Source organism: Trachurus japonicus, chromosome 11, assembly GCF_045865225.1.
Source record: "Trachurus japonicus isolate A0001 chromosome 11, Traja_1.0".
Taxonomy (NCBI): Eukaryota; Metazoa; Chordata; class Actinopteri; order Carangiformes; family Carangidae; genus Trachurus; species Trachurus japonicus.
The window spans coordinates 27,771,789-27,797,466 of NC_140917.1; the positions used below are offsets into that span (position 1 = coordinate 27,771,789).

General features: G+C 40.9%; 1 protein-coding gene across 1 annotated transcript; it reads left to right on the forward strand.

The window, feature by feature from the left end:
• The first annotated feature begins 1,816 nt into the window (after positions 1-1,816).
• Positions 1,817-19,803, forward strand: LOC146979038 (oxysterol-binding protein-related protein 3-like). The gene is made up of 22 exons (XM_085792173.1): positions 1,817-1,867; positions 8,241-8,346; positions 8,796-8,912; positions 9,559-9,612; positions 9,688-9,801; positions 9,961-10,113; positions 10,228-10,318; positions 10,492-10,595; positions 10,740-10,829; positions 10,936-11,095; positions 11,254-11,378; positions 11,465-11,596; positions 12,008-12,101; positions 12,981-13,219; positions 14,386-14,523; positions 15,026-15,089; positions 15,613-15,691; positions 15,870-16,014; positions 17,132-17,276; positions 17,373-17,499; positions 18,436-18,558; positions 18,970-19,803. Exons 2-22 carry the CDS (start codon positions 8,284-8,286, stop codon positions 19,064-19,066), a joined length of 2,454 nt encoding a protein of 817 aa, XP_085648299.1. The 5' UTR covers positions 1,817-1,867; positions 8,241-8,283; the 3' UTR covers positions 19,067-19,803.
• The last annotated feature ends 5,875 nt before the right edge of the window (positions 19,804-25,678 follow it).

A 25,678-nucleotide genomic window follows, 5' to 3' on the forward strand; every position in this document is an offset into this window, starting at 1 on the left:
GTGTACTGAGTGACACAGAGGTGATAAGTGACGTAAATAGCTACACTTGCATACAGTAGGCTATATGTGATACATATACTTTCCAGTCTGACTATGCCTCTACTGTCATTCATTTCTTTTCACAATAATGTTATCTTGTGCTATTAGTTGAAATTCATGCCAGACAAAGGCATCAGCCTGTCTGCCACCTCAGAGTATCTGTATCTGCATGTTTTAGTGTGTGTATCAGTTGTCAGGTGCACAAGGGTGTGTGTCATTTTGGCTTCAGGGTTGCGCTGTTTAGGTAAGTACAGGGGAATCCAGTGGAAAGATCTATGATAGAAACACCGATAACAATATCTATGAATCTCTCTGTTCTACCTCCAACATCTCACTACCTCATACCAACACACAGCTTCTCTCAGTCAGTCCCGACGCCTACATTCCTGTAAAGTCCAAACACTGCCATTACTTTTGTCGGCTCTAAGTTTCTGGACACACCCAGTTCTGACTCTCCCTTTCAAAGACATTTTTGTCTCCCTTTTTATGTTTTCCCTTCCCTCTGTTGCCATAGAAATAAGCCCAGACAGGAAGTGACAACGTCGTGCCCATGCAAAGGAAGAAATTTGTTTTGTTGGGTAAACAAATCCTCGGCATGAAGGTGGTTAAGAGAGCACCACCAGGACAATAGAGGTGGACAGACTGAGCGGGGCTTTCTCCCAAGAAAAACATCAGGCGAAAGATGGGCATTAAGTAGAAACACACAAACACATGCTCATAATTCACCCACACGCTCGCTCTGCCTGGGTGCAATCACACAACTTCTCTCACTTACTCATCGTTTCAGAAAACAGTCAGCACTTGTGGCTGAAGCCATCTTTTGCAACCAGAATGTCTGTGGAAACGCACCAAACAATCTGTCACTGCTTTGTGCATCATGTTATTAAGCAATCAGACCAGACAGATTAAGACTGTATCCCCACACCTACAGAATATATGAACAAAGTCCTGCTGCTGCCGTTCAGCTGAATGAACAAATGAATGAATTGATCAACATTTGAAATAGTTAAGGGCTATTCTTTTTTTTTTACAATCAGTTTGTTTTTATACATTTCTCTCATGCAGCCAGAGTACCAAAGTTTTGACTAGCCTACAACTTAGCTGCTTTTCCTTGATAATAAACTCCATGTTTAAGTTTTGTTTGATGACACCCATTGAGCTTCATTGACATGGGCCATTTTACCTCTAAAAAAAGATGAATCAATAAAATAAGTAACAGATATGTCAGTAATGAAAATAGGTGAGCTAGTTAGGCTACATTCCTAAGTTGTTGAAGGTGCTTTATACTATAACATTGATGATTAATTACCTTTGGAGGTGACTAATTTGTTCTCTAAAAGCTACATGCTAGGAAGTAGGCCTGTGGCCTACCGGTAAGTGTATTTAGGTAGGCTACAGTAGTTTGGGCGACAAGGCAGGGCAGACGTAAACGAAAATACATCATTCATGAACTTCAGTGCCATATTTTTACATACAATGTCACAATAGCAAAGGCTGAATGTGTATTCAGTGACTTTACGTCAGCTGGAACTTACCTGACGCTCTATTGTTTGACGCTAACTCTCACCTTGTTTTTTTTTGTCTAACATTTTTGTGTACGTCACCCTATGGTTCGTTCAAATACGGGGCCGCCCTGCATTTTTGTTCCCGCCCCCTTTGCTGTAACCTCGTTTGTGATTGGCCATGAGGAACGCCGGTCACTTCTCCCCACGAGGCCCCTCCCCTTCCACCGCTCTCGGGCAGCGAAGCGAGGAGCTGACTCCTGAAGCCAGGGTCCGGTGTCCTCCTCACCACTTGGATAGGATGCTGTAGCTTTCACCACAGAACCGTAAGCATGTTTTATATCAATGCTCATAACTCGTGTATATTAATATCTGTGCTGTTGCTGCGAGTGTCTCGTTTCCGTTTGAACTGAGCGGCAGAGTTGACAGCGGTGCTGTCGTGTCCGTTTCAGCACTGAAGTGAGATACAGCTTCGATAGAATTACTAATGGGCTTCCTCCTGACCTTTAGTGCTAAATTAGTGCTCGGGGCTCCGTGTACTACAGGTTTCATGTGGTGTTGTATTGCTTTTATCGAAGCGGTGTGAGCTCAGAGTTTACGACCACATGGTTTTTATTGGACATTTTGTCTGCGCAGACAAGTTTTGATGCTGTGTTGGCAACAGGAACTGAGCAGGGTTGTACACATGAACGGAACACCTGTGTTTTCACGTCTTCAAGTTTGTCCCCATTCATAATGATTTAGTTTTGCCAGGCGGCAAACCTGCTTCCTGTGCCTGCAACTGAAAACTATCATTCTTCCCTCTATTCAGTGTGTGCTCATTACATGGCATAGTGTTGACATTTGCTTGGCTGGAAACATTTTTATACATATTTAATACACTAGAAAGTCAGTACATAAATTAAGAAAACAATTGGCAGATCTAAAATAATTATGAAAGTAAAAATGAAAGAAATTTTGTTTGCAGATGTCATTAATTGATGGTATGTGACAAGCAAATCAGTGGTTTCATTGGCCTTACTTTTATGGATCTTTAGATTTTGTTTTTATTTGGCCTATTCTGGAAATCAATACTTGGCCTCAACTCCTCTTAGTGGAGTTTGGTTCATGCATGAGTGGCAGTGCCAGCACTATCACTGTGCCATTCACACTCACATGATTGCCCGTGGGCACACATTAACAGCCCAGAACCCAGGCTAGTCACTAGTGTAAACAAAACTGTAACCCTGACTTAACGTAACTTTTTTTGTGTGTGAACAGAGTGAAACTAGTTCATAAAGCTGTAATGAGGTTAAAGAATGTGTAGATGTTTGTTCAAGAGTATAAAGATTCAAAATGGTTTCAAATACAAGTCCTGTACTCTCCAAATAACCTATGATCCACTGACAGTGGCAGAGATAATGACGGATCAATTTCCTATTAGTTTATCTAATGAAAGAGAAACTTAATCTACGAATCTCAATATGCAAAACACAATGAATTCTTTGCTTACTCTCATACCTAAGCAAATATGCCAGTAGTACTATTACAAAGATATGTGGCTTTGTGTTTTTACGATATTTACGATATTATATTGTGTTGCTTTATAGGATAGTATTAAACAGAATATTATTGGGTTTGGATTGTTGTTGTCAGATAAGAACAGACTAAGATGTTACCTTGTGCTCCAGAAATGTTGGATATTTCTGACTTTTCCTAGACCACTTCACCTGGGAAAAGAAATACCAGATCATCTGATAATGAAAACAAGATTTAGGTGCTAAAATAGGAAGCGCAGTTATAAGAAAAAACTGTGTGGGGTCAAACCCATGTGTTGACATTCTTCTACACAGTCAAAGTGCCCCTGAGCAAGATATTAAGACAAGACAGTAAAAGCTCCAGGGGGCACTGTTTGAATCTGCTTCCCTTCTACTCTATTGAGCCAAAGCAAAAGAGGATTGTGCTGGAGGCATCACCTTTCAAGACTATCAACCAGCTGATCACTGGTTTCTTCCTGCTGCAACATTTCTAGGCATAAACATCCAGCGTGGCCGACATGACTCACTGAATTATCTATCTCTATGTCACTCTCCTTTACACAACACCCACTTAAAAGCTGGTAAATACCGAGCAGCACTCCTGCCTCGACTAATACTCCGAGTGGCCACTCTGAGAACGGCGTGCCTGTGATCTCCTCTGGTTTTGTAGGGGTTATGGGATGTTGTGCCCTACTTCCAGGCAAGCTTGCTGGTCCAGCACACTGAGACTCATGATGTGAAATCGTGTTTCTCCTGGTAACAGAGCAGAGTCTATAAATAGCCCCATGTTTAATGCCCTTAGAGTTTCCATAAAGAATAAACAAAGTGAATATATTCTTGCCTGTGTGTGTGTATGTGTGTGTGTGAATGTTTTTTTTCTTTCTTTCTTTTTTGTATCCATAGCAACCCATGATTGAGCGCTATTACAAAGTGTCCCTTGTCTCAGCATAAGAGACAGAAAGACAGCTTTTGTCTTTTTTGATGCAGCTTTTGAAAAATGCATCGGTAAGGAGTCGGTGGACCGATTCTCAGGCCTCGTGCTCTTTCTGTCTCTTTGAGTGTTTGTGAAAATAACTGATGTCTGAGTGGCACATTGGGGCTGCTTTTCATCACTTGCTCACATCCACATTAGCTTTTCCTCTGCCTGCATACAGTACAGGAAACACTGACAGACAGCGTGTTGTTTCTTTCACATGAAATTAAAAAAAAAAAAGTTAAAAATATCCTCAATCAAGCCGCCACCACTCTCATCTTGTACACTCTGTCAGAGATGATGTCAGAGGTCAGATAAGCAGAGTGCTACTGATGCTAACCAATCTAAAAACCATATGCTGCCACACTGTTCTGTTATGAAAGTTTCAGTGTTGAAGTATGAAGTAGCCAGATAATATTGCCGGATGTGAGTCTATTTAAAGTAGCTTATGCCTGCTCTCGCTTTGATAATCAGTGGATCATGCACAGCTTTAACAGCTATATCTGTCAAGGAGCTTTACCGGAAGACTTTATTGGTGGTAGAGCCACAGATGGGCCATCTGTGTGTGGACCTTTTTTGCCATCCCGGCCGGGCAGCCAGTAATGAGGAGGATATACACACAATCAGGTTGATGGCTGTCTGGCTGGTGCTAGAAAGAATGTGTATAGGCTGAAAGCAGATGGACCAGCATGCTAAGTCAGTGTCCGTGTGTTTATCATGCCAGGACTGGAAACTCCAGACCGACTATTCCTCAGGCCGTTCCTTGTTGCGTTGAGTTCTTGTCATGGAAAACAACAGACGTTATGTAAGCCATAGGGCTCACTGTAAATATGAACAGTATGTGTTGCCTGTAGTCATGCTCAAAACAGGAAAAAAAAGCCTGTAAAGGTGGAGTAAATAACTTGTGAGCATTGTTTCAGTTTGAGTCAACTTCTGTCTTTTGAAAGCAGCATTCCTGAGCAGTGCAGTGTATTTGCAGTGTGTCTGTGCACAGCTTGTCGCAGCAAAAGCTTTGGGAGAGCGGAGCACAAGTGGTTGGTGTGGCAGGCCTTTTCAGGAGGCTTGGCACTTGACTGGTTGCTAGGAATGGGCGAGTGCGAGAACAAGTCTGTTTCCCCGTCTCTGCAGCGCAGTGAAAGAGAAAATGTTCTAGGGGGAAAGAAAGGAAAGCATACCGATGTCAGTATTGTTTACTTTGCATTGGTTGGTAGATTGCCAAGTTAGCCAAAATGTTAGCTTCCGGTCTCACACCAAAGACCCGCTGATGTCACATTGTCATACATGCTCTCCTGTTTACATCTGGTTTATCTCGTTCTTCCTCGCATCAGCTGATTTCATGCATGCAGACCCATTAAAAGACCAAACAAGAACACAAAAGTCCTATTTCCACAACCTTTTACACTTTTTATTCCCTCAATTAGCCCTTGTGACTGAGCGACATTGGCACTTGCCAGGGAGAATGACTCCTTTCCATCCTAACAGATCATTTACAAAGGTGTTGAGCCATTAATGATTGACTCCTGTTACGTAAGGCCGAAGGCAAAACCCCAGCTCTTCTAGTCTTACAGCGCAGGAGTCTCTCAGTGGTGTACAATACTACAGTAATCACTCACTGGAGGTAAGTAGGGCACTCAGTGGGATGTTGGGGGACTCACATATCCCAGTTTCATTTACAGTTTTCACAATGCATCTGCAGCAGAGAGAGTTCGAGACTAAAAAATACAGCACAACAACACACAAGCCTGTGACACTTCAAACAAAAAATGTTTTGCAAATGGGTTCAGATTATTTTTGAGGTTTCGCTCTAAAGGAAGTACGCTGTTGCAAACTTTGCTGCTGAGGGAAAACAGGCTGATGAATAGAAGGCAGGGCTGAACGTTGTTATCTAAGGCTGATGCCCTCACTTACTCACCACTTATTGTGTCTGTTTAATAATGATTGTTTTCTTAAAAATTAGCCACTGACACTCTGATCTCCTACAACATGCCAATACATAATGTTTTATGGCTGGTTACACCTTTTCTTGTTTGTAAGTCCTCACTACATACAGATGTATTTAAAGTGACATAAACTATTCAGAAGTTATGTGTGATGAATTCCACGAAGCTTCAGCTGCAGCTGAAGACATGTTGCAGCCTGAAAAGTGCAAACAAAGAAAAGAAAAAAGAAGCAGCTCAACAGCATGATGAGCTAATTCAAGCTCCCAGAGTTCATCATCATCAGAAGCCCACTCAAAAACGTTGTCTGTCCTTTTTAGTCTGCGCTGCTCCAGAGCCGTGAAGTATGTGAGCCGTCCATGTGTTTCAGTCTGCTTTTAGCCCAGTGTTGACTGTAGCTAGCTGTGTGTGTGTGTGTTGTGTCGGGGGTATCGAAGCACAGAGCACATTCTTTCCTGTTGATGACTCACGTCCTGGGCATGGTACTGACTGTAAGCAAGGCCTTGGGGATCTTCAGCACACACACACACACACACACACACACACTCAAACCACCAGACTGTCTTCAGGGGATGTACTTATCAGCATACTTAAAAGCCAGAAGTTTACACAAATTTGCATGCGTGTGAGCACACACACAAACACCACAGGCATTGTCTCTGTGTATTTAGTCCAGGAGATGGGGATGTATGTGTCCTGCTCATATGTGTAGCATACACCCAACAAACCACAACTTGAATCCAGTCTCACACACATAGGGAGTGGCCCTTTAACACACACGCATAGGGGAAAAACATACACATGTACAGCCAGGTTTGGTATGCCATTTGTGGACACAAGTGCACCTCTGTACTTATGCAGGGGTGTAAGACGAACTCAAGAAAGAATCAGTTAGATTTACATTCACATCTGAGATGCTGATCCAGCAGGGTTCCCACTTGTCCTGGAAAACCTGAAAAACCTGGAAAATAGTTGACCAATTATCCAGTCATGGAAAACACATGGAAATTGAGAAAAAGGGTCAAATGTCCTGGAAAAGCTTGAGTTGTCCTGGAAAATGATTTATCACATGGTGGTGACATCAGCTACCAGAGCTCTATTTGACTTCTTCAGACCCCACTAAGGATTTCTTTTCCAAAGATGTGCCCAGCGAGAAAAGACAGCTGCTTTAGGTGTGGTTTAAAAACAAAAACAACATGTTTTTGCGTTGTTCTATGATAAATTTGTCTTAATTCCTGAGCACCTAAGATATTATTTCATAAATAAGTTAGAGCCATAGGTTGTGCATCTTTAAATAAAACTTCTGGGGGTGAGAGAAATGAAATAAATATAGAAACAAACTGGTTGAATGTACAAAATAAAGTACAACTGTCCAACTACAACTTCTCCAAAGCATGAATGGGATGGCGATGTGTAAGGCCTAATAGCATGTCTGTCAGACTGTAGCAGCTGAAAATGTCCTGGAAAATGATTACAAGAAATGAGTGGGAACCCTGCCCAGGAGGAGGAGGAGGACAGGAAGGTGGAAGATGTTCGAAGACAGTCATGTGTTTAGTTGTTAGTTTGGTCGTACATACAGTAGATGGAGTGAGGGCTAAATGTGATCTATTAGTGTCGGAAATAAGTTTTGAACACGTATGACTGGGTTATATAAAGACCTTGTGGCTGTTTTAGTTTTAGTTTCACACACACACACTTAGTGCCTGCATCCAACTACCACTAACAGAGAAAGCCACTGGAGTCAAAAGTTTAGAGTGTTATTTTTTTTTTACTGATAGTGTTGTTCTGTATGACACCCTTCCTTGTTTACAAGTAGACCTTTGATCATAAAACTTGTATGACACTGCCATGGTCATAAATACCGACTCTGAAACATTTATGAAGTTTGTCAGTGTGCGCGTGTGTGTGTGTGTGTGTGTGTGTGAGAGAGAGCTCTTGATAAATGTAGTTTTGTCTGGGATATTTGTGTCTTGCTTCCGTAAAACAAAGCTGCTTTGGACTTTGGGAATTTCATTTCTACAATTAGGCTGCTCACAGTTAGTCAGACGCGGTGACTAAGTCATTCCTCCCTGTTTTTATCTCTCTGCTCCTGCGCGCTGCCACTGTTCTCTCCACACGGAGCCCTAACCTTTGTGCTGCTCGGACATCAGCTTTTTTTTTTCAACCTTTCTCCGCAGTGCTGCTGCTGCTGACTGTTGCGGTGTGGCCTTCAAAGGTCAGAGTGATGCGCCTGGCGGCTCCGCTGTGATCTGTGTTGCTGCGGTTTCCACAGAAACAGGACGGCGGTGGGCAGAAAGCAGTCAAGTCGCAAAAAGATGACGTCGCCGTCGCCCACTCACAGTGACAGCAGCGGCTCCTCCAAACATGACAGCAACCAGGTGTGTGTGTCGCTGCGTATCTGTGTGTGTGTGTGTGTGTGTGTGTAAAAAGATTGCTTGCAGCCACTGTTAACATTTCAGTGTTTGTTTTTACTCTCAGTAGATATCATCTGACCTCAGATTTGCTTAATTTAATGCATCATGTAACACAGTGTCCCAAAGCCATGAAGCCTGGCAAATATTATTATGTGTTTTTGTTGTCTAATATGTCAAATAATTATAATTTCATTCAATAATTAAGGGTTGCTGTCTGTGTCTAAGTGTTCTTAGGAATTCACTAAAAAAAACATGTTTTTACAACAATGGGCAACACATTGCACCTTTCTGTGGTGATGGTGATATGTGTACTACAGGGTTGGAAGACAGAGTGTCTGTCTGTGTTATTTGACAGTAAGGAGTATCACTTTTCTGTCTAACTCATACACTTTTGCTCCCGTGTCTCTTTCCAGGACAGCTGGGAAATAGTGGAGGGGCTTCGAGGGGTTCCTGCTTCCATGCAGGAGCCCGAGAGGCAGGAGGGATTCCTGCTCAAGAGGAGGAAGTGGCCCATGAAAGGGTGGCACAAGGTAATCATCAGAGAGGTCACACTTGTTATTGCAGTCTCTGTCTCTTATTGAATGACAAAACAGCTATTTTTCACTCCCAAAGTCAAACTAAATACTTTTAGTCCTGTCTAACCAGAATTCAGACCTGCTGTTCCTCCTCTTCACCATTTATAGCCCTCTGTATTTCCCTCCTTCATTGCATTCATTTTTATTCCCTGCTGATTACACTGTAACCCTGACTCATCTTCCTCTCCCACTTCTGTCTGTGAGTGTGCTCATATATACCTGGAAACTTCTGCCTTGCAACATGAAGGGATTTCCTGAGAGGACATTTTAGATCACAAGGACCATTCAAAGTGCCTTGACATTGGATTTGTTTTTTTATTGTGAAACTAAAGTGTGCGTAAAAGCTGTGTTTATGTCATTGCATGGTCATTATGCACACGTATTTCACTGCTGCTCTTGTAAAAATCTGAATGCCAAGGTCAAAGGAAAGTGGTGTTATTGGTGCAAAACTGCACAATGTGTGAAAACCCTTTTTATTGGTGTTTTTTAATGGTTGTAGCAGCAAAAGGGCAACACAGCTGTGACTCATAGGTGGCAGGAACTGAAAACCGTCATTCCTGTGATAAAATGCTGATTGTGCTTGATTTTCTTTCCCTCCCAGAGATACTTTCTTTTGGAGAAAGGAATCTTGAAGTATGCAAAGCGTGGGACTGATGTAGGTATCACCTAAAGAGCACCACCTGTCTGTCACTCTTGCACAGACACATGCTAACACAGTGTTTTTGCACAGCTGAAGAAGGGAAAGCTTCACGGCTGCATAGACGTGGGTCTCTCCGTCATGTCAATCAAGAAGAAAGCCATGTGCATTGATCTGGACACAGAGGATAACATATATCACCTGAAGGTAATCCTTGACACCCATACGCCATGTGAGCCATGTCATATCTTGCAAATGTCTCGCACCTACAGCCCCCTCCTCCTCCTCCTCCTTTCATTTCCTGTGTCTGTGTCATGCACAGACTGTCACGGCAGCTTTCTCCTAATTTGACCTTCTGTCACCCAGGTGAAGTCTCCGGAGCTGTTTGAGGAGTGGGTGTCGAAGCTGCGTCACCACCGCGTCTTTCGACAGAACGAGATCGCCATGTATCCCCACGAGAGGCACCTTTTCAACCCCCACGCCGCGTCCTCCCCCTCCCTCAGTGACTCTCTGAGAAAAGTAAGTTGTTCCAGTGCTCGCATGGTAGGAAACGCTCTGAGAATAACATTGATGCAGTAGCGATGTTATTGCGATATCACGCTTCCTCAGCTGTATATGCCTCTCTCAAAACAGAGGAGTACCCTCACCAAACAGGCGTCAGTCCACCAGGCCAAGGTCAGTTCTTGGCTCCACTCCTCAGAGGACATGGAGAGGTGCTGCAAAGGTTGGTCGCTTCGTCCTATTTTGTCTATGTCCCCCTTCTTTTCTTACTCCACTAACTGCCTCACTGCATTGAATCTCTCATGTTATGTTGTATATCTCATCAGTTCCCCTGCATGCAACCAAACTTTCATCTGATAATGATGATAATAATAATCATCCATCTCTCACTCACAGACTTGGAGGAGTGTGAATCATACCTGCTGGAACTCAACTTGCTGTTGAAGAGTATGGAGGTCCTCCACCGCACATACTCGGCTCCAGCCATCACTGCACTACAAGTAAACAAAAGCATACAGATTAAATTGGCCGTGGTGTAAAAATATTGATTTGATCTTTGTGTTCATTGAAGCTGTTTCTAATGGAAATCAAGTCATTTTGTAGCTTTTCTAGCTTGTAATAATACATCTTATGTGGTACCATAGGCATCTACTTATGATCTCCCCAAAAAGGAGAAGAGGCCAAGGAGGTGGCGATCCAAAAACAGTGGCAAAGACGTCAAGGCCACACTACAGGTGCAAAAACATGCTGCCAATGATTAGTGACTGTTAGTATCCAGAGGTGTGAATGAATGAAGGGGAAATAATGCGTCTGTTTCATCCTTCTCTGTTTATACCACAGGTCCCGAGCTGCATCTCCTCCAAGTCCCCTCGTCTCCACGCCTCCAACCCCAACCTGTCCACCACCGAGTCCAACCCCCAGGAGGTCTGTCCTGACTCCCCAGACTCGCCTACAGATGTGAACCGTCTTCAGGAGGACTTCTGCAGGCTGGCCAACAACAGTGAGCGCTTCTTTTAAAGTCCGACCGAAGATTGGTCAGGAGATCTGTTTAGTTTAGATTAAGAAAATATGCTTCTTTCATGTTTCTGTGTGTGGTGCGGTGGTTTCCATGACAACTCAGTTGTTGCCCTCTTTGTTTTCCGTCTCTTTTCCTTCCAGTCCATTCCTCACTGAAATCAGCCTTTAGTTCTCTGGCAGCAGAAAGAGACAAACTGAGGCACACCATCGACAAGCAGGCGCCCCAGCCGGTGCAGGTCATGGGCTTAAAAACAGCGTATGCCTCTGTAAGTGAATCTGTGATTTAGAAGTAATTAGGCATGATTTGACCATAATGACGTTATAGCACATATCCTTCTTATCATCTCAACAGGAATGTTCAGCCGGCTCCCACTCCTTGGTCCACCAGGTTTCTAATGAGAGCAGAGCATCCATCCCAGAGTCGATATCAGAGTTCTTTGATGCTCAGGAATACCTTCTCTCTTCTTCCTCCTCGGAGAACGAGGTCAGACACGCTCTACTACCTCATTATATTCTGCTTCTTCATGTTTAAAGGTAAATGATGTGATATTTTTGTAAAATGTGAGATATGGGGAAAAAACTGGACTCACATTCACCAGGTGACACTAAATCCTAATTTCATCTCTATCTCTAGTTAAGAATTATGATCATATTAACACATGCCAAGCTTTTCATAGTAAATGTTTGTCATTTTTCTGTTTTAAATGTCTTTAATGTTTAATTTTAATTAACCATTTGTTACAAGCCACAAATAAATCACTGCAGGTAATGTACAGTAGGTGGGTTAGTAGGTGTGTTTGTATTCTGATGACTGATAACATGTCACTTTTTGTCTTTTGATTCTATCTTTGGACACCAACTGACCTTTCACCATTGATTTTTTTTTTGTCTCCAGGTGTCCGACGATGACTCGTACATCAGTGATGTCAGTGACACTGTCTCCATGGATACCTGCAGCAACGACGGAGCCAGTGAGAGGCACAACTCTGGTGCGTGATACAGTAACAAGTCGGGTGTCTGTGGATGTGTGCATGAGACGTTATAAAGAGACCTCATTCTGACAAAGAGAGGCAGTAGACCTCTTCATCTGCACCAAATAAATTATAAATGTCTGAAAACAGAAAAATTACTCACTTGCTCAGAATATGTGCTGAACGTGACCAACACCAAACATGTTTACAAACCCAGTGCAATTGATCATCTAGTATGCGTCAAAGCATCTGTGAAACAGGCATCATAAAGGCGCTGCTGCAGATGGTGTTTGTTGAAAATTTTAAATGCATAAACTCAGTGTTTAGGTCGAACAAAAAGAAAGATACAGGGAGTTCATTCTTTTGGTTGAAAAATGGATGGAAACATTTGGTATAGATTATACAATTTCAACAAATATATAGCATGGGCCTTATTTTTCTTAGCCGTTTTGTTGCAGAATAGTTTCCTATCTGCAAATACTGTGCACTGTTAGATTCCATATAACAGGGTTTTTGAATGTGTGTTCCACCTTAATGAGGATTTCTGGACTGAAGCTAATAAAAAGCCAACATTTGTGTCAATATATTGTTTTCTATATTTAAATTTGACCATTTCCTTCCAAAAAAAAATCTAAAAAACAGTAAAACAGTTTCTCACAGAAATCCCTCATTTGCTTTCATGAGAAGCCTCTCAAAGAGCATTTAGACCATGATGGGCCAGAATCCTCCACTTAAACAGCAACAGCAGTGACACAGACAGCTCGTTTACACTAAGTGATACAGAAAAAGAGCCACCTGAAGCTTCAAGCCCTCACTCTGCTCCGCCTCTCTGTTCTTAAAAATACCCCTTTTCCCGTCCTTTCTCACCGCTGCTCTCTCTACATTCCTCTCCTCCAGTCAGCAGCGTGTTGACCCTCACTCATCGTCGGCGCTCCACGCTGCCGTCTCCCTCTCCCACCAGCAGCGTCAGCCTGTGGAACATCCTGAGGAACAACATCGGAAAGGACCTGTCCAAGGTGGCCATGCCAGTGCAGCTCAATGAGCCTCTCAACACCCTGCAGAGGCTGTGTGAGGAGCTGGAGTACAGCGAGCTGCTGGACACTGCCAACCAGACCCAAGACCCTTACCAACGCATGGTGAGAGGAGAGAGAGAGCACACACAATAATGATGCTTGAATGAATATGGAGAAGTGAAATGCAGCCTTATCAGCAAGCACTACGTTTACCTAAAACATAAATACATCTACACACATGCGTAAACGTGTCATTTTTGAATTCTGACTCATACCCTGAAGATCTCAGTTTGCAGAAAGCACAATTCTTTATTAACTCCTCTGATGTAAACATGAACAAAAGCACACAGGAAGAAAAATACCACAGAAGCTGCAGCCGATTATAGATAGATGTCATCACTTTTTTTTCAGACAGCTATACATTTGTTCATTTAAACAATGAGTATCTGAAGCAAATTTGGCCTACACATATGATTGTCTCTACAATCTTAGTTGCACATGTTTAAAGTCACATACATAAAAACACTAGTCACTAGAATGGCATGCAGTCAAGGTCATACCTCCAAACAGTCCTACAGGTCTGTTGTTCTCCTGTACAGCCTTATGTATTTATTGTCTATAATCAGTATGTGAGATCGCCATAAGGTTTATTAACTCTTGTGTGAAATAACTTCAGTGTCATTCATACACCTATTGTGTCACAGCTATGTTGCAACCGCCAATACTGTTGTGTAATTTCATTAGTTGTATGTTGACGTTATGCTGATTCTTCATTATTGCTGGTGCCTTGTTACTTACTGTTCATAAATGCTGTTCTGTGTGTGATGGAGAAACAACATTATCTTCCACCTAATGTGGATTGTTATGTGGATTTACATCAACACTTTTTAAAAAAATTATATTTTCATCATTGCATTAAAAAACAAAAACAAGGATTGTGAAAACAAGCAGGCAGGTACTGTAGGTAGGCGACTACCTACCTAATAACAAAATACAAGTATATGGAGGGCCATTATTAAAGGCAAAGTGTAAGGCCTTGATGCAATGCAGCCATATCAAGCATATCTTTACATGGTTTGGCTGTTTCCTTGACACATGCCTTCACCAAAACTGTACCATTGTTCATTAGTCAGATCATTTTGACGCTTCATTCTCCCCAACATTGTCTCACATTTTTTACATCAACATTTCTTGTGAAAACTGGCAGATGTGGATGTAAAAAATCCTGCAATCCTTGGCAGGTAAACACCGGGCAGACATTCATCTGTCCTTTCTGATTTTCTACACAGGTGTATGTTGCTACGTTTGCAATAACTGCCTATGCGTCCACCTACCATCGAGCAGCAAGCAAACCCTTCAACCCCGTCCTTGGAGAAACATATGAGTGTGACAGATCTGATAAGGGCTACAGGTTTATAGCTGAACAGGTAAAGGTCACACAGTTTCCAGCACATACACATGACTTCACACGTGGGAATAGTACACAGTCCACACAGCATGCTGAAATATACATTTTGAATTTAATATGCAAAGTGACTGAGATAAGACTGATATTCCAGCCATTTAAAGCTGCTATAATGGCTACCGTTAAAGTTGCTACATTTTGTAATTTTGTAATGGTTAGGTTGTCTGATGGCAGAGCTTTCCATGAGGACATTGTGCACAGTATGAACAGCGCCCTCTTCCTGTCGTTTGCAAAATAAAGACTTCTTTAAAAGTTGCACGTCAACCCATCAGTCTTGTCTTTGGTGGTGGTGGTGATGGTTTGTTTCCAGTAATTATGCTAAGCTTTCAAAATATTTGTAGTCTGCATCCCCTATATAGTCTATAGCAAGCAACCTTTCCCTCCTATTGTGTTTAACTGCTACAATCTATAGTTGTTGTTGTTGTTTTTTATCTAATCTCCTATCTCTTCTCCCCATTTCCCAGGTGAGTCATCACCCACCTGTATCAGCATGCCACTCTGATTCAAAGAACTTCAGCTTTTGGCAAGGTGAGCAGGAGAGGGCATGTCTGAAGTAAACATGCAGTTCCCCTCTGTTTGACTGGGCTTACTTGGTTTTGCTGCCACACCTTTTGTTTCTGAGAGTTTGCAACATGTTGGGGTTAAATTTGAGGTCAAAGCTGCTGTTGTGCAAGATGAAGCAGCCTTATTGAACCTAATCTGGCCTCAGTGATCTCTCAGTCATTTTCCATTGTAGAGTGATTATGTATTTGTATTATGTATTTACGCATTATCAGAAATGAGTGTGTAGCTTATACTGATGTGGCCTCATTTGTTATCTCTGCCCCTTTAAACTCCGTTATCTTGTTCAGAAGCAGCTGAGCAGCCAGTGGTAGTCGGAGAGTGTTGCCTTGTTTGCATTTCTCTCCGTGCACATGAATAAAGAAGTTGATTTATAAAAACAAATCCATTGTTCTTAGGGGAGACCAGAAAAAGAAGCTTAAGATCTAAATTAAGATATTTCCATTGTCACAAGCACACACCTGTTATTTTGTCATCCATTCTCTTTTAGATGTCCGATGGAAAAACAAATTCTGGGGCAAATCCATGGAAATTGTTCCCATGGGAACCACGCATGTCACACTACCTGCGTAAGTCCCTCACTGGCTGTGTGTGGGTGTCTGTTTGCATGTGCACACGTACTTGTATTCTTCTGTGTTTAGGGTTCATATCACTATGGCATGCACTGCATAGGCTGAGAGTTTATGGTGAATGAGCATGAATCTTTTTTTTGACCTATTAAATACAGTATGTGTGTGATTCCTCCAGCTTTGGGGACCACTACGAATGGAACAAAGTGACGTCCTGCATCCATAACATCTTGAGTGGCCAGCGCTGGATTGAACACTACGGAGAGATGTCCATCAAAAATATCAACAGCAACGCCTGCCAGTGTAAAATCACATTTGTCAAGGTCAGGAAACAGATATTTAAATCCTTGTCTTTGCATCTATAAAAGAAGAAAATAAAAGATAAATCAACTGAAAGAGCCATGACATGGTTCAGATATGGAAACGTTTCTTTACATCACTATGCTTTGAAACAAACTGCACATAATTGTACAACAGGGCTTAGTATGTTTCACTTTCACCGACATCAGCCACCTGACATTTAGTAGTTCATCATCATCATCATCATCTGCTGAGCTGAAGGAGCAGACAGAGCAGAAATAACTGTATTTCTTACTCAGGGCTGTCATTTCAATACAGGCTTATGTTTCAAACAGAGCAACTCCTTGTACAGCTATATGATCAATACTATAATGTACACAGCACCCTCTTCTGGACAAAAGGAAGAACTGAAATTACAAAAAAAAAATCAAGACATGAGAAAATAAAATAGGACAAACTTCTACACAGGCCAAACAAACATGGACATGTCATTTGTTCTCGGGTGTAGCTTTATTTATTTATTGTCTTTAATCCCAAAGAAAGATGTGTAGTAATAAGTGAAATTAAGCTATAGAAGAACTGTATAAATGTGTCACTTATTGTGTCATTTTACAGATTTTTAAGGAGGACAGCTGATCTTAGCCTCAGTGAAGCCTCAGTGAAGCCGCATAACAAAGCGATATGGACTTGCTTCGTTGTACAGACTTGTGTTCTGGTCTGTGTTTGTTTACGGATCCCTGTCTTGTTTAAGGGTGATCATGTACTTTGTGTTTGTTGTTGCTGTGGAGCTTCGGCATCGAGCAGCGACAGTCTCACAGGCTGCTCAGTAGTTAGTTTTTATGCTGCTGTTGCTAGTGCGGTGGTAAGAATAAAGACTCCCACAGTACTGATGCCAATGGGCAAAGCTTTTCAGCAGCCGTTTCACCACAGCTACAGTACGCAGTTCTGCAAATCTGCAACTCTCTCCCAGAGGGTTGTCACGGCAATGAGGCACATATTCACCTCTCTTACTGATGGTTTATTCTCCTGCAGAGAACGAATTACTGCCTCCAGATTTACAGTAGCAATTCTTTTGTTCTCTTATTAGTCTATATATTATCGGTTGAATTAATATTTTACCCGTGTCTTTTACTATTTCAGGCAAAATCATGGAGCTCTACAGTGAACGAGATAGAGGGCGTGGTTACAGATTCAAATGGTAAAGTTGTACAGTCCATTTTTGGAAAATGGCACGAGTCCGTGTTTCAAGGAGACCCGCCTTCTGCCACGTGCATCTGGAGAGCAAGTGAGTGATGGTCCCTGGAAATGTCAAACAGCTTTTACACTACAGCGGCTCTGTCTAAAATAATCCAAATGATCTCATCTGTGTGTGTCTATGTAGACTCCATGCCAGTGGACCAGGAGCAGTACTATGGCTTCACCCAGTTTGCAGTGGAGTTGAATGAGCTGGACTCCACCCTGAGACCTCTGCTGCCCCCAACAGACACACGCTTCAGGCCGGACCAGAGGTTGGCAGTGGCACTCTTTATCCATCTCTAATGTTGATTGCTGTTAGTCTTGCCACAAACACCATCCCTAACCTAACACGTAATACCTTATCATTACCTTATAGACCTAATATAATACTTTATTACAATTGTCACCTTTTAAACATATATTTGTCTTTATTCTAATTGCCTGTACAGATGAATATATAGCTTAAAATTATGTAAAGATACTAAAAGTGACAATTTAGCCCCAAACAGGTTTTGATTTTTTTTCCCTTTCAGAAGTCTATGTGGTGTGAATTACAACACAGAAATATGACTGGTAACCATGGCAGCAGGAGTTTAAGTCCATGAGGATTAAGTCAAGCAATTGCCAACATCCACTCATGGAAAGAGATCATATTACAGTATATACATAAAGGACAAATCATGTCCTCATAAATATTTTAGGATGGGCAAATAACACTCTAACTCTAACACTGTATGAAAAAATATGTTTAATACCAACAAGCCTCAATTTGTCAACACAAGTAGCCTACTACTAAAGCGTCATAAAATTCTTCAACATTTTTCTTGTTACTATGCCTTTAATCGATAGCACAGTTGAGAGAGACAGGAAATGAGGAGGTGGAGAGAGGGGGAATGATATGCAGCAAAGGACCCCATCCCCACCCACCTGTGGCCCTTTTGAAACGGGGCCGGCTGCAGCGAATGAAGTCAAGAATGAACATTTTTCAGTGTCATTGAAAATTGGGTTGGATGATTTAGGAGCTATAGTAGGACAGAGACATGAAGTCAGCAGCATCCACCACAGCTGCTGTTATCCACAGGGAGGAAAAGCCAAAGTTTTGTCCTGTTTACAATGGAGAACAGGTCAGATAAATAGTGGTGATGATGAGATGGAGATGGTCCAATGTACATCCAGACTCAATGACTGTCTCTGTCTTGTTTGTGCAGGCTGTTGGAGGAGGGGAACCCAGAGGCAGCGGAGGAGCAGAAGCAGAGGATAGAGCAGCTCCAGAGGGAGAGGAGGAAAGTGCTGCAGGACAACAACATGACACATCAGCCACGCTTCTTCAAGTATGCTCCTTTATTTGTTTGTGCGCTCTCTGCATATGAGTCTTTGTTTGCAATTAGACGCAGTGTTTGCACATGTTTTTCCATGTAATTGTCCTGCCCCAAACGCTCAGTTTCCTGCTCATTATCACACAAAAAACATCACTATTATCCATTTATGTAATTTTCCATTACATCACATCCATATCAGAACTAAAATTACGTACTTTACTCATAACTGTGTGTTACACCCAAGATTCTTATCAAGGTGATCCAAGAGGATATTATGAACATTTCATTTGATAATATTATTTATATGTATATACAGTATATATAGAGAGATTTGAACAAAATAATTTCTGAATAGGTAATATTCTGGAAACTCAAGGTGTTTCATTGATTAAAAACAAGTTTCACTCTTGTTTTGTCGAACAGGAAGTCTAAGGATGACACGTGGGTGAGCAACGACACTTACTGGGAGCTGCGTAGAGAGCCCGGCTTCAGCAAAATGGACTTCCCCGTTTTGTGGTGACCTTGGATTTAACCTAACCTCTCCACTACAATTCATAAAGATCACAGACAGGGAAGTATAAAACAGAACTGAGACCAACCGCCAAGTGTCCTGACTTGGTTAACGTGAATGACTTCATGTCATGGTAACCCAAACCAATATGGACGCCCTGCTCCCACTTTAGGGGCAAAGCAGAGCCTGTAGAACTTCTATTGTATTTTTTGTTGTTTATTAAGTTCCTCCTAAAGGGTACACGTTCTCCTCTCATTACTATTACTGTTATTCACACAGTGTCTGAGTAGAGTAAATATTCATATCATTATGTTATGTTGCATCTCAGCATTTACCAAAGTGCCTTTTATTGCAGTGCCGCACTCAATCAACTGCTTGAGCAGTTATGCAAAAACACTTTTAGTAAGAGAATTTAAAAACTCCTCGTTTGAAGATGTCAATAATATGTGGACTTTACTGGAGGAAATGGGATCAGGGTTGGAAGTGGACTTGTTAAAAAGGTCAAAAGTTGGTTGAGTGTTCCTCCATCCAGTCAGTATCATGACTCCAGGATTCTCCGATTGATTCATCCACTGGCTGATCGTAGCTTTTCATTTTAAAAGAGGGACTTATTTCAGTGTGCTGCCTTGTTGTACTGAGTCATGACTGTCATAGGACTGTAGATACAGTTTTTTACTGAGGGAAAAAAGCAATAATACTCCATGTTGAAAGAAGACAATAAACTGTACAATGGATGGACAAGTTAGTCTCAAGTCTTTATTGTCATATGCACCGGAGACAGCGTCACACAACTACAATGAAATGTTTATTCTGTGATACCTCCGGCAACATATCATTTAAAAAGCAAGTCATTTGTTATGCAGTGTCACATGTTGTGTGTGTTTCAGTGAGTAAAGCATGAGTCACACTTTAGGTTACATGATTTTCCCACAGCTAAAAATGAGTTAATACCTCCCAAAAATAATGATCATTACTAAGAGGCACTCGTTTTCACTATTAGTAGTCTATATTAATACTTTTAAACAAAATACATCCTTACATAATTTCTACTCATCCACCCATTCATGCATTATCTATACGTACAGGCAGTCATTCACATATAAACAGATTCAAGTCTCCGTTGAACTTAACCTGTATTTTGTCTGGACTGAGGAAACCCACAGTGGCACCAGCTGGTCAGCAGGTTTTTACCAAAACCTGCTTCCTGTCTGCAACACTGCTAATCACTGCACAACCTCTTCCAGATGTCCTTATGTTTCCATCACCCTGTTTTCCACTGCCTTAAAAAGGCCTGGGATTTGAGACTACAAGGTTAGGAGAATGAACAACGTTGTTGTTGTTGTTGTTGTTGTTTTTTACAGGAGCCATGAATAGGGATCATACAAGCTTTCCATTACTGTATCTATTAGCCTGTTTAGGCCATTTAGCTTTCTTAATGTGAAAACAGCCTGGACTGGTTGTTGAAGTCACTCAATTTACTGTTAGTTAGTCACATGGCTGTGAACAAACATGAGATAATTTTACCTTTAAGGTATTTGAGGCAATTGGCATTTATTACATCACTAATTATATTAGATCATAGCATGTTCTAATCCAGTAAATATGATGTATTCAATTACTTCACCATATAATATCATCCTATAGCACATACACTATGTTGTACACTAGTAAATCCACTGCACACTGTGTGACATAGTAACATAAGGACTGCACTACTGGTTAAAACTTGATGGGGAAAAAAACGTTTTTTGCTCAAAGACCAACACATATAAAATATATATTACTTTACAAAGTTTAGTGATGTTCTAATAAAAACGTTTCAGTCATGAAAGCCTGGAAATCTACTAATCTTGATATAAATAAAAACTGTATTTATGAACAGGAAGTTGATAGAGTTATATTCTTACCTTATAGATATCACTGTTACAGGAAAGTGTTAATGTCTTAACATTTTCCACGAGTATAAAAAAAAAAACTAAATAAAACATGATTTATCACATCAGCATTTATGAAATACCTGTGTTTACCATCCACAAATATCAGACACAAGCCACACACTTTACTCAAGAGACATTACAGGGCAGGTCAATTTTTATTTAGCCACCAGAGAATGTGAAAAGAGGCACTAAACAGCTTTTTGTGAACAACATACATATAGCGCCTTTCAATAATGATTATTTCAAAGGAGGAAGTTCAGTATTTTTTGGCAGTGTGCATGCGTTTTACACAACATCCTATTATTTCTTTGAGAGAAAAAAAAGTTGTTGATATGGCAGTACTACATTTTTGGGTCCACAACCTATTAATCTTTTTAATGTACTATGTAAGAATAATGAAGAACACAAATTCACAGTTGGGATTAAATACTGTCTGATACAGTCCCAGATTAAATATTGTCTTGTTAAATGATTGAAAAGTGTTTTACATCTCATATTTCCCACTTCCCATTACTGTGGAATATGACAGTTCTTGGATAGGCAGATCAGATTGAAAGTGATCTGTCTGAAATACTGTAGAATGTGATTACATTTTTCCATTACCACTTTGGTTGCCACATGATGCTCTTATGCTTGTTTTTTCATTCTCTATTTCTCTATTGGTTGTTGTTTTTCCATTTAACAGCGCCCCTGAAGCTGTACATGTTCATCACACAGGTTAAATTCTGATATTTATTCCTTTATTTTGTGAGATGTGAATTAGAGAACCAGCTAAAGTCACTAAACATAAATGGGCTAAACAACCCGGTTAAGAGAGGCAAGGTATTTTTGAAAATGAAGAAAGTTAAAGCACAAATTATCTTCCTCCAGGAAACCCACTTATCCAAGGAGGAGCATGAAAAGCTTGAAAGAAATCAATGATGAGGAAGGGCGATATGTTATTGTTAAAGGGAAACTAGAAAACAAAATGATCACATTAGTTAATGTCTATGCCCCACTAGAAAGTGACAAGCATTTTTTTTAAAGCTTTATTTACCGCCATATCATCTGAGACAGAAGGAAGGTATTATGATGTATGCAGGGGATTTTAATGTCATTCTGGATCATAAGATAGATACAACAAGCAAAAAAAAAGAAAAAGATCCATCTAACTAAATTCATGAATATGTCAGTGAAGGAACTGGGTATGAAAGATGTGTGGAGGGAATTTCACCCAACGGAGAAGGATTATACACACTACTCCAACACACACAAGACTCACTCCAGAATAGACTATGTATTTATGAATAGCTGGGACTTGCAAAGGGTGAAAGAGTGTAAAATTGGGGTGGCGGATGTTTCTGATCATAACGTGGTTCACTTAACTGTACTTATGGATAGTAAACATAAAAACACAACATGAAGACTGAACATGGGAATTTTTTCATTTTCATTTTATTTATTTAAAAAATAATAATGAACAGTAAGGTAATAACTGAACAAATTTAAAAAGAAATAAAGAGATGATAATGATACAGAAGAAATTAAACCAACTATCCTATGTGACACTCTAAAGGCAGTAATTAGAGCAAAATTAATAGGCTAGCTATAACATCACAGCAAAAGAAGCTAAAACAAGCTGCCTATCATAACTTGACCGATAAATTAAAAAATCTAGAAACAAAATATCGAAACACGAAGAAAACTCAACTTCTACAAGAAGTGAAGACTATTAAAGAGGAAGTAGACAAACTTCTGAAAGATGAGATAGAGAAGAAACTCATATTTGTGAAACAGCAATACTATGAAACTGGCCCTAAAGCTAGGGTGAAGTCAGGTAATATGGGACACTTTTTGGTAGAATGACCAAACCACCATCAAAAAAGGTGGTTACTCACTCCATTGATGTTTGTATCATGTATCACAGATCTCTTCAATATTTCTGTGGTGAAATTATGTTGTAAAGTGTGATTGTTTAGAAACTACAGACCTATAAACTCACTGAGACCCCCTCTCTCCCCCTTCTGCAAGTTTCAGGTAATATGGGACAGCTGTTATGGTAATATGGGACATTCACTTTCAGCCAAATTTTATTTTCTTTATTTGAACATGTATGTGCTGATTTTAGTTTTTAAACATAGAAGATAATAATCATTGATAATATAGTGCAAACAATCAATGACCAATCCTCTCAAAAGTTGATTTTGGCACATTCCTGGCAATGAACCTCAGCCTAGGTTTCTGACCTGCTGCAAATACCCTATACGCATTGTTAGCCTTGGCTAGCCTATAGCGTAGAGATTATTGTAACTGTGTGAGGCAAAAATGTGTAGCAGGGTTAAAAAAAAGTATACAAAAATACCAACAACAGCACTAACAATGGGATTGTTCACCATAACTGCTTAAATCATGATTGTATTGCAACTTCTAACAGTTTATAAAGTGTCCCAATATAGCTGAATTTTTTGTCTAGAACCATTATTATGCAAAAATGAAATTCCGCATGCCACTGCACTTTTCGCTTGAACTTCCCTCCTGAGTCTCCTTCAAAGTTGCATTAACAACTTTCTGGTTACCAACAACTGATCAATTGATCGATTGATTGATTGTTTCCTGTCAAGAGGTGTTATGGCAACAATTCAAAATCGTTTTTTGTGATTGGCTGGTAATATTTTAATTGCAAAAGGCCTCAGACCTTATATGCCCCATATTACCTGATGTCCCATATTACCTGACTTCACCCTACTAGAATTCTTGCAAGGCGTAGGCTATTAGGAAACAACAGGTCCAAAGTACAATAGCCTACCCCAAATCAGAGACCCACAATCAGGCAAATTAGAATATGAGGTAGCGGAAATAGAAAACATAGCCTATTCAAAAATTACTACAAAAAACTATATTCACAACCACCTTCGTCTAGTGAGGAGGCGAAAAGGCAGTTTCTCAACTCACTCGATTTACCAGCTATTGGGGAATTACAGAATAACAAACTCACAGCTCCTATAACACCTGATGAAATATCCAAGGCCATATACGAACTTAAAGCTAACAAAAGCCCTGGAGGAGATGGTTTCCCATCGGAGTGGTATAGAGTCTTTAAGCAGGAACTGATACCTCTCTTTACAGCTTCCTTCAACTGGACCATCAAGGGAGAGAACCAGCTAAAGCGTATAGGGTACTAAAACTTGTGGTGAAGCTTCAAGAACCGTTGCTATGGTTACCTACAAATATATACGGACACATGATCCATCTCAAACAGCAAACCAACACATGATATGTGTCCAATATTGACTAATTATAGTCTACTTGCCAGACCATAGGGCCCCATTGTGAACCCGGAAATGTTGAGTACCCCAAAGTTTTATGTTAGAAATATATAGTATGGGTCCCCAGTATTCAGAAACTGCCGGATGCTAACATATATATATTGGGCAATTAGCATAACATACATAATTAGCATAAATTAGCATAATTGCCTATATGGGCAATATTTCAACAAAATTGACTTGGCTGATCTGGGCAATATAGGAGTGGTTTTAGGGGTTATTGATGATGCTGAATCCATTTCTGACATGACTGTCTAAACCGGAAGTGACCAGATTTTAAACGCCAGTGGGCCGATTTTTATGGATTTCAAAATCTGGTCACTTCCGGTTTAGACAGCCATTTTGAATTTAGAAAATGTCAGAAATGGATTCAGCATCATCAATAACCCCTAAAACCACTCCAATATTGCCCAGATCAGCCAAGTCAATTTTGTTGAAATATTGCCAATAGCTATAGGCAATTATGCTAATTTATGCTAATTATGCTAATTGTCCTATAAGTTAGCATCCGGCAGTTTCTAAATACTGGGGACCCATACTATCTATTTCTAACATAAAACTTTGGGGTACTCAACATTTCCGGGTACTCATTGTTGGCAACTTTAGACTATTATGAAAAGGCACACTGTACTTTTTACTCCACAGCTGCAGTTAAACTAAATGTTCAGACACAACAACGAAGACGAAGACAACACACAGGGCCCTATTTTAGTGGCGCAACTCAGGGGGGCGCAGCGAGGCGAGCCCTGACGCAGCTGGCGAAGTGGTATTATCGTCCAGTGCAACAAGGTGCGCAGCGGATTCGGTAAATTGGTAGACTGCTGTGCGCTGAGATGGGAGTGGTCGCGCAGCAGGGGGAGGTGTCGACAGATTCACCGTGGCGCAGTGACAATTTGTTGCAGATAGACCGCGCGGAGAGTGCGCCGAAAGCTCGCCAGCTCCAACCTGGTCTAATCTCAGCGCAAGGCGAAGCGCAGCCAGCGCAGTGGCAATTTGACTGCCCAGCACGCAGTGCAGACACGTCACCAAGACCTCACAGGCAGATTTCCACACTTCCAGGCACATTTAAATGCAATTAATAATAATCATAATAATAATAATAATCACAATAACCCCTATTTATTGTATCTGAATCAGCACATACACCTATATCTATATAGATTGTCCCGTCACACTGATGGCAGATCAAAGGCTTGCTAATGGAAACTCAGCCTGACTGAATTAACACAGATGAAACCAGGGAGGGACTGAGACAGCCGTGGATGTCCCAAGAGCAGGTGTTGACACTATACACTGTGCCGTTGCAGATTATCAGCTATTTATTTATTTATTTACTTATTGATTTATTAGGCGCCAGCGCCGCATCGTCACACGACCAT

What these genes read in the sequence shown, in the direction of transcription:
- LOC146979038 (XM_085792173.1), top strand. Translation starts at nt 8,284, where the DNA reads ATGACGTCGCCGTCGCCCACTCACAGTGACAGCAGCGGCTCCTCCAAA. An exon ending in CATGGAGAGGTGCTGCAAAG is followed by an intron (nt 10,319 to 10,491) that starts GTTGGTCGCTTC and finishes TCTCACTCACAG; the next exon opens with ACTTGGAGGAGTGTGAATCA. An exon ending in CTTCCTCCTCGGAGAACGAG is followed by an intron (nt 11,597 to 12,007) that starts GTCAGACACGCT and finishes TTTTGTCTCCAG; the next exon opens with GTGTCCGACGATGACTCGTA.